The sequence below is a fragment of the Protopterus annectens genome, chromosome 4.part0 (assembly GCF_019279795.1).
Source record: "Protopterus annectens isolate FY-2018-M chromosome 4.part0, PAN1.0, whole genome shotgun sequence".
In the NCBI taxonomy this organism is placed as follows: Eukaryota; Metazoa; Chordata; order Ceratodontiformes; family Protopteridae; genus Protopterus; species Protopterus annectens.
In genome coordinates this window covers 506,396,127-506,405,713 of record NC_056733.1, presented here as the reverse complement: position 1 = coordinate 506,405,713, position 9,587 = coordinate 506,396,127, and the positions used below count along the sequence as shown (strand labels likewise).

Sequence of the window (9,587 nt, the reverse complement as noted above, 5' to 3'; positions counted from 1 at the left end):
TTTTTTTTAAATATAAAGTCCTCTGGAGGCATAGTTTCAAATGTGAAAAGTATAGACTCAAAGGCCTCAGGGACCCCAGTCTTCAGAATCTTGGGCTTCAGAAGCTGGGGAGTTTGACACACCTACTCCTGAAGTACAAGGTAGCTAAAGCACTGACTGAGCCAAGCTTTGACAAACTTCAATTTAATGGGAAAAGGACAGCGCAAACAATAAGGTGGGCATTTGCCTTCAGACAATGGCCCTTAAAGAGGGCAAATGCCATAGAACATGCCAGACTACTGTTCCCTATGAAGGCTCACACACAACAGTAAGAAAATCCCCAAACACCCTGCTGACAGCACAACTAAAGTCGTTGAAGGGCGCATTCTGGACTGTAGGTTCACTAACCCCATTAGAGGCCGGTTTACAAGTACAAGGCAGAAATTCCACCCTGTGCCTCCAATGGTACAAGACAGATTAAGCAGTCAGAGAGATACTTATGACATTAGTTTGCAGCAAAACCCTGATTTTTTTTCCCTTGGATGATATTGGCCTTAGAAAGAGCTTCAAGAAGCACTCGCAAAAATATAACAATATAGACAGTTGTGCAATAATTTTCTAATAAAACTCCTTGTCTGGATTCTTAACTAATGCAACAAGACCACCAAGAGATGCAGTAAATGACATGCAGACACAATTACCCCATGGGTCATAGTATGGGGGAGTGCATGAGCTGCTCTTCCTTTTTACACTATACATCCTACTGATTAACCCAAAGCACTGGATGGCAAAAGCTCTGGAAGTCATTGGAAGATTAGCAATCTGCTCAGAGCACAATTCCTCATTCATTATGAAATTCAGCACTGATCCTTAAATCGAACTGTGATCATTCCCCCAAACATTCACCTGAAGAATGTGTATGACCACAACAGCTATCCTTACGAAAACCCAAATAAGACAGACATCTGGATGTAAAAGCAAAATACTGTACTCTGCAACCCCACCAGACAATTTAGGCTGCTAATCCACCATATAACGGTACAGTAAAAACTGATGTTTTAACAGAATACATACTCACTGATTAAGCAGTTCTGAAACCAAAAAGACAGAAGACAACCATTTAAATATTTTAATTAGTTATGCTGCAAAGCACTCAGAAGACCAATTTGTGAGGAAAGACTCCACTGGAAAGTGCGAATGTAGAACGCATGTAACCACGGAGTTGAGGAATCTTTTTGACGATGGGAAGGACTTGGGAGTCCACTGCCTTCTGATCTTCCTTGCGTTGCTCTGTAACCTGGTATGTCTACAAAGAGGCAGAAACAGATCAGAAAAAACAAAAAAAAAAAAACATACTGCACACACCACTCACTGTGCCCTGCAGCATAGCATGCTATCCATTACTGCATGCACACTGACCTACAATTCAACATACAAGCCACTCCTACATATTCTCCATGAACTGCAGATACAGTAGCCATTAGTCTGCAATTAGAATTAGTACTCTTCAAATTAAAGAACTGTGTTACCGTTTTTAATATCACAAACATCTTAGAATTAAATGGTTTAACATAACTCAATTTGCTAACAAAATAGAACGGCAGGAGCACACTTCAACAACAACACAAGTAAACCTAATGAATTTGTTTCACCACTTTCATGTAATAATTGCATCTCTAGAATAGTGGAAGTTCAACACCCCATCTCCTTTGTTTCATTAAGGAGCAATAATCATAAAAACCCTGCAGAACAGATTAACCACCCCCTCCCCACTCACTGTATAAAAACAGTATCAAGTTTCCCCATCACGGATATGCTGTCCATTTTTCTGTAGAAAGACAATAGTGACAGCTTGTTGCAATAAACTAAAATGGCATGCAAAGAAACCAGAGTTTTTTTCTTTTCTTTTAAGCAAACCTCTCGGATTATGACATACTTATGAAATCCAAGAAAAAAAATGGAGTGACAGATGATCACTTCCACCAAAAGCTTCAAGTTTAAAGACACCATTTTTATAAGAGTGGAAAGTTTTCCAACACTGATTAACTCTCTATACACCTAAAATTGCGTTTCATGAATTCATAAAACCGGCCACCTTAAGTGCACACCTCTGAGTAGGAAAAAGATCTAATTATGACTCAGTCATTGTACAGTAATCACTAACACAAATGTTAGCAGTAAACAGAATGCTGGAGTGAATCCCCGAGAAGTCAAACTCTGGTTAGTTCTTCACTGGATTCATAACCCAGAGACTGCCCATGCTATAGAACAGACTTCCCATGCATGTCAAACAGAGCACATCACTGGCCCTCTTCAACAGAAATGTTGAGGAGTGGATAGAAAATAGAAAATTCACCATGCAGATCACTCTAGTGGCTCTACTCGACAGAGGTACTGGGAACCAAGGTCGGGTGGCACGATGCCAGGGCAATCCTACGGGCTAAGCTTGTAAAGGCTCTAGGGCCATTAGCCTAGTACACATCTATGAACCTATGAAAGCACAGATACTGTGATGGGACTACTAAATGGCAGTTCACGAAAATCCAGATATACTGGGAGCAAAGGGAAAGACCGTTATCCTGTTATGGCTGACCAAGTTCGCAGACTACTGCAAACTAGGGGCTATAATTGATTCTCCAGCCGACACAGACATCCTCCAAAAGGGTCTCACTGAGACAGATACCTGGTGTCAAAACCATGGCCTCAAGCTAAATGCCTAAAGTGCATAGTCATCCCCTTTGGAAAAAAAAGTACCCACAAACTACAACATAGGTTGTAGCCCCCTAAATATGGAAGACATAATAAGGGATCTGGGGACTCAAGTAGACAGTAACCTCTCCTTTGATAATCACATTGCCAAAGTGGTTAGACAACCTCATCACAAAAGGATTTGCATCCAGATTGAAAGAGGTCATTGGGCCCCTCTACGCCTCACTCATCAGACCCATCAGAGTACAATGCCCCGTTTGGGATGTACCTTACAAGACACCTGCAACAACTGGAAAGACAACAGAAGTACCTCAACAAGGGGATCACTGGCCTCAAGCACATGCCCTATGCAGCTTGACTGAAGAAACTCCAGCTGTACTCTGTTGCATACCGCCTAGTCAGAGGTGAGCGCTGCCTGACATACAAGGCCATGTCCAGCCTAGAATTGATGGACATGCTCCACCTAAAGAAAAAACATATCCCCTCAAGCCACACACTCCAGGGATTTAAACCTCACCGCAACAATAAATAGGACGTGCTGGAGGGATAGATTCCTGTCCCAGAGACTTCCCATGCTCTGGAACAAGATTCCAATCTACATTAGGCAGAGCTCCTCGCTAACCCTCTTCAGGAGAAACCTTGAATAGTGGATGGGAAACAAAGTTTACCCCAGGGATCACTTCAACGGCTCTGCTGGACAGAGGCACAGGGAACTAATCTAAGGGGGCAGCGAAAGCAGACACATTCCGGCTAGGCTTATAAATGTCTTCAGCCAGATAGCCTAGTACCTACCTATGAACTAGCTAGGATAAAATTCTCATGCTTCAGAATGTTGGGTTCGTGTGCGTTTAAGTTGGGAGGCTTGTGCTTTGGGACTTTCTGGGCCATGACTAGCAGAATCGCATTATCAGGGCCACAACTGAAGCTGCTAGGCTTGATCATCTTGGTTGCCAAGAAAGCTATCACTAGGAAATTAAAGACTTAAAACTCCATGGGGGTTGGACATTGGCACAATGGTTAAGGGGTGTGCCTCAGAGGCACAAGAAACGGGGCTTGATTCTCATTCCTAGAGAGACTGGCTAAGATCAGAATGGCTTGCAAGGGCACAGCCTACTACTTCTCTAGGAGCCTAAATGGCAAATGTTAAGGGTATCATGAAATAAGGTGACAAAGGAAAAAGGACTGGGCTGAGCAAGAATGAGAAAGGTCGTTAAATGGGCACTGTGGTTAGAGCATTGCACTGTAACAGATCAACAGTGGGGATAAACTGTGTAAATTAGAAGTAGACCCAAAAGCCGAGACACAAAAAGTGAATTCCTCTACCTCGAAAGTATGTACAGTCTGACAAAGGTGTAAATATTAACTCCAGAATATGAAATAAGCTGCTAGAAACTTGCTAATAAGAGGGTTTTACCCAAGAAGCAAAAAGGTAATATTTTCATTCTATAGGGTGAAGTAAGGCCACACCCAAATAAGTTGTTAATTGCTTTAAGGTTTTCAGAACTGACTACTGGAAGGAATCCAGAGGAAAGCCACCAAGAAAGATCCGCTGGATGAGCAAGGAAGGGATCCACAGACTAATCAGATGGGGGCATGCAGGCAGCAGTAGATTGAAGACCGGCAAATCCCTGGGACTATGAAAATTCCTGTGCAGCAATGTAACAGACTACTGAAATGGGTGGCAGCAAAACAATTCACAGACGTTTATAAAAGGAGAGAAAGTACAGTTGTGTACACTTAACATAAACATAGATGTTAAGAGTGTCTTCACTGTTGCAGTCATCACTGTAGGGTTCTTCCTGCCGGCAGGCAGTCCTCGGTCGGCCAGAATCCCAAAGTCTGGGTCCGGCGTCGGCTGTTCAGTGATGCTCCCTGACGTCAGAGCGCTAGGAGTACAAAGCTGCCAGCCGACGCCATGTTCTCCAGTTTTTCTTGCCCCAGATGTCAGGTGCCCAAAAAAGAAGGCCAATAGTAAAACAGAAAAGTAACATACAACAAACCCCATACCCTGAAGCAAATACACCTCAGAAGAAGGGTGAAGTAGGAAACAACACGTAAAAGGGGGGACAGGAGGGAGGGTAACCCAGACTGCAACAGTGAAGACACTGATATCTACATTTATGGTAAGTGTACACAACTGTACTATGCTCATCGTGTTTCACTGTTGCAGTCATCACTGTAGGGTTGAATCCCAAAGCTGAGATAAAGGGTGGTGGTTATAAAGTAGAAGGGGCGGCTAGAAGGCCCTGCAAGACTGCAGAAGCAAAGCCTGCCCTGGACTTAGAGTAAAGAGGGAGATTATAGTGCTTAGAGAAAGTATGCACTGAACTGCCAAGTTGCAGCTTCCAAAACATCTTTGGTAGGTACTCCCGAGAAAAGCAGCTGAAGCAACAGCAGCTCTGGTAGAGTGAGTCCTAATTTTTCCTGGGATTTGCTTTCCATGATGAGAGTAACAAAATTTGATTCCATGAGCAATCCATTTAGAAATGGTTTGTTTTGAAATAGCTTTGCCTTGGGAATTTGTTGCTCTGTTTTCCCGATATCCTTGGTTCTATCCAGGTAAAAACAAAGTTGTCTGTGTACATCCAAGGAATGCAAAATCCTTTCCCCCTTATTTTGTGGATTAGTGAAAAAGGTTGGCAGGTGAAGTTTGATTTAAAGCCACTTTGGAAACCACTTTAGGCATGAAAGTCGGATTAGTCCTTAAAAACACCCTAACTTGGTGAAAAATAATATAAGGCTCCACAGCCATGAGTGCTTGTAACTCTGTCAAAGCCAGCAGGATAGCGGTCTTCCATAATAAATGCTTAATATCAGATGTGGCAGCAGGCTCAAAAGGAGGCAGAGTGAGTTTTTCCAGAACATAGTTGAGGTCCCAGGCAGGTATGGGTGGTGTCCTAGGGGGACCTTAAATTCTTTGCTCCTCTGAGATATTGTTTCAGAAGTGGATGGGAAAAGATTGGAGGATCTGTATTGTAATGTGCAGAGATAGCTGAGGCATGATTTTTTATGGAGGAGAAGGATAAACCCTTATGTAGCATGTCTGTCAGGTAAAGTAAAATCACTGGGATATTAAGCATGAGGGGATCCGAATCCTGGGCATGCATCCAGGTGCAAAATCTAATCCATTTACCTGCATAAGATTATCTAGTGCTAGGCAGTCTGGCTTCTAAGATGACATCCATGACCTGTTTGGGAAGGAAAGGATTAATCATAGACCCTGAATTCGCCAGGTTGCCAGGCTGAGAGTTTTGACATGAGAGTGCAGAACCTGGCCCTGGTGTTGGGACAAAAGATTTGGAATCAGAGGTAAAATCCAAGGTGGATCCTGGGATAGATTCATCAATGTTGAGTACCAGAATTGAAGAGGCCAGTAAAAATCATCATCTTGGGTTTGTCCTGCTTGATCTTTAATAACACCCGTGGAAGAAGAGGTAGTGGCAGAAATGCATACCCAGAGAGGTTTCTCCTACTGAATGATGGTGCATCTACTTTCCATGCTAGTTTGTGAAATGTCCTTGTGCAAAAAATCTGTAACTGGTGGTTGAGGGGGGATGCAAATAGATCTATGTCCGGGCAGCCCCAGGCTTCTGTAATCATCTTGAATATTTGGGTGTCTAGCATCCACTCGTGTGGGTCTGACAGGTTCCTGCTGAGGCTGTCTGCCAGAATATTTTGTTTCCCTGGCAGGAACTGAGCTTGTGGATCCACTTTGCAAGCTAGAGCTGTGTTCCATAGTCATGGCTAGTCTGCAAAGGGGGTAGAAGTGTGAACCCCCTTGCTTATGTACCACATAACTGTGGTGTTGTCTGTCCATATCAGTAGTTGTCCTGGTTGTAGAAGATCCCTGAAAGCCAAGAGGGCATTTTGTACAGCTAACATCTCTTTTAAATTGATGTGTAGGTGCTTCTGATCCTCTGTCCAAAAACCTTGCAGACCTTTCCCCTGCAAGTGGGCTCCCCATGCGTAATCCGAGGCGTCCGTGGTTAACACTTGGCTGGCTGGAGGCAGACTGAAGGCTTTCCCTTTGTTATGAAGACATGTCATGGTCCACCAATGGAATTCCTTTTGTAGGCAAGGCAAGACAGCAATCTGTGTGTCTAGACTGTAGCAATGCTGGGACCATACACTTTTTAGGTACCATCGTATTTTTCTCATATGTAGTCTTGCATTTGGTATGAGAAGGATGCAGGAGGCCATGTAACCCAAAACCTGCAGGAATTTCCTTGCAGTTAGCAGAGTTATTGATGCCAAGGTTTTGAAAGTTGAAGCCAGCTGTAGTCGTTTTTCGGATGTCAGGAATGCCATCTGGGTTGCTGTGTTTAGAAGAGCACCCAGAAAAGTTATCTGTTGTGTGGGTGTCAAATTTGACTTTTTTTATGTTCACAGTGTATCCCAGGTACTCGAGAAGATTTTGAACAAATTCCAGATGCTGGAGAGTAAGACATCCTTGCTGTCTGCTTGAATAAGGCAGTTGTCCAAGTAAGGGTAGATTTGAATTTCCTTGAGTCTGCAATAAGCTACTACTGGTGCCAGGCACTTGGTGAAGACCCTGGGCGCAGTAGACAAGGCAAAGGGCAGCGCAGAGAATTGGTAATGCTTCGAGCCGGCCTTGAACCTGAGGTATTTTCTGCACTCCTGTCTGATAGGGATGTGTAGGTAAGCCTCCTTTAAATCCAATGTCACCATCCATGCATTTTTGCTCAACATTGGCAGGAGCTGCTGCAGAGTAAGCATCTTGAACTTTGGTATCTCCAGGAAAGTATTTAAGACTGACAGATCCAGGATGGGTCTCCATGAATTTTGTTTTCTGGGAACTATAAAGAGCCTTGAGTAAAAGCCTTGTCCCATCTCTGATTGTGGAACCAGTTCTATGGCCCTCATAGCCATGAGGGATCCCACCTGGTTTAATGCCTCTGACCATTGGTGTTTTGGTAGGTCTGGCCATCCGTTTGGTCTTGGCTTGGTATGAAAGTGGAATTTGTAACCTCTTGAAACTACATCCAAAACCCACTTGTCTTGGGTTATGCAAGTCCAATTTTGTTGAAAAAAAGAGAGTTTTCCTCCTAGAGAGACTTCCAGGGTAGAAGTTCCTGGAGCCATGCAGGGGGAGTCACTGAGCCTGTTTTCTATAAGATTGAGGTCTGTCCTCTCCACCCCTGGGGGTGGAAGCACTCCACTGTCTAGGTCTGTAAGTGGTCTGTGCTTGGGCCCTCCCTCTTGAGCGCCTATATCTACCCCTCTGAGGCCTGTCCGAGCTGGGAAAGGACCAATTTTTAATTGGCCAATTTCTGCTAAATCTTGGGGGCTGAACTTGTAAGAAATCCTTAACAGTTTGCATGGATTTTTCCTTATCCTCCATTTTCTTTATCACCTCTTCAGCCTTAGACCCAAACAAAACATTATGCTGAACAGGAGCATCCAGTAACTTTGCTTTCACTTGATCAGGTAAGTTTTGTTCCTTTAACCAAGCATGCCTTCTAATGACTGTGCCAGAGGCAGCCACCCTACAAGAAGCCTCCAAGGCTTCAAAACCACAGTGTAAACCATGCTTCCCCACTTGTTCAGTGGCATGCATCAAATAGTGTAATTCCTTATTATCTGCACATGCAGAAATGGTACCTAGCTTTTGTTTCATAACAGACAGTAGAAACTGCTGATATTTTAGCATATGAAATTGACAATTTAAAGCCCTAATAGATAAAGTAGCAGAAGTGTACACTTTTTTGCCCCATCTCTCCAAAGGTCTATAATCCTTATCTGTCGGAATAGGGTTTTTAGCAGAAGCGGCCTTAACCCCCTTAGGACCCTGAGAAATGGTTTCTGGATCAGGAGTAGGATTTTTGTAAAGGAACTGGTGGGAGTCAGGGACCCTGTAATATCTATCGGGCTTAGCAGGGGCTGGAGGAAAGGAGTCAGGAGTTAAATTATTCTCAGAAAAGGCATCATCCACAATATCCAAAAAGTACAGTTTTGTACCTATCATAAATGTAGATGTTCGAGTGCTAATACAGCTGCAGTAATCACAGATGGGTTTTCTGCAGTCAGGCGGTCCCTCGGTCGGCCGAATTTCAAAGTCTTGGTCCGGCGTCGGTTGTTGTCGCTTACTCTTCTGACGTCAGAGAGGCCAGAGTATATAAGACATAGCCGACGCCATGTTCTTCAGTCTTTCTTGCCCCAGATGTCAGGTGCCCCCAGAAGGAAGGCAATAGATAAATAATGCTTACATACCTAATCAAACAATGCAATATAATCTAAAAACAGTGGATGCAAGCAAATAAAACTTAGCAGGATAACCCAGTCAGGTAGTATGAAGAGGTGGTTAGGCCCCATAACTTTACCAAGTGGGGAAGGAGGGAGGGAAAAGTACAGTTTTGTACCTACCATAAATGTAGATGTCCGAATTGGATAGCATCTGCAGTCATAACAACTGGGTTGTCCTGTCGTCAGGCAGCCCTTCAGTCGGCCGGATTCCAAAGTCGGTCCGCTTCGCTGATGTCGCACTTCACCCGACGTCATCTCTGTTGGTCTTCGGGTATAAAAGCATCAGCCGACGCCATTTTCTTCAGTGTTTCTTGCCCCAGATGCCAGAAGCCCTATAGAAGGCTAAAAATTTTGGATAGATGCCAATGTTTCCAAAAGATAGAGGTAAACACAAAATAAGCATGTATGTACATAAATACAAACAAATACACCAAGAAAGAAATCCCCACTAGCTAGCTATTAGAAGGGTAAACACCCTAGGAGTACCACAGAGGGAAGGAGGGAGGGTAATCCTGACTGCAGATGCTATCCAATTCGGACATCTACATTTATGGTAGGTACAAAACTGTACTATGTCCTTCATGGATGCATCTGCAGTCATAACAACTGGGTAGAATACCATAGCCAACTAGGGA

The 9,587-nt window shown here is 43.7% G+C and overlaps 1 protein-coding gene across 1 annotated transcript in view; it reads right to left on the bottom strand.

The window, feature by feature from the left end:
• Window positions 1-1,094: 1,094 nt before the first annotated feature.
• Window positions 1,095-9,587, bottom strand: part of RPL6 (ribosomal protein L6) — a 196,471-nt gene continuing 187,978 nt past the window's right edge. The window contains exon 6 of the mRNA XM_044068421.1: window positions 1,095-1,285. Within this exon, the coding sequence (XP_043924356.1) occupies window positions 1,133-1,285 (153 nt within the window). The 3' untranslated portion in view covers window positions 1,095-1,132. The remainder of the gene's footprint in view (window positions 1,286-9,587) is intronic.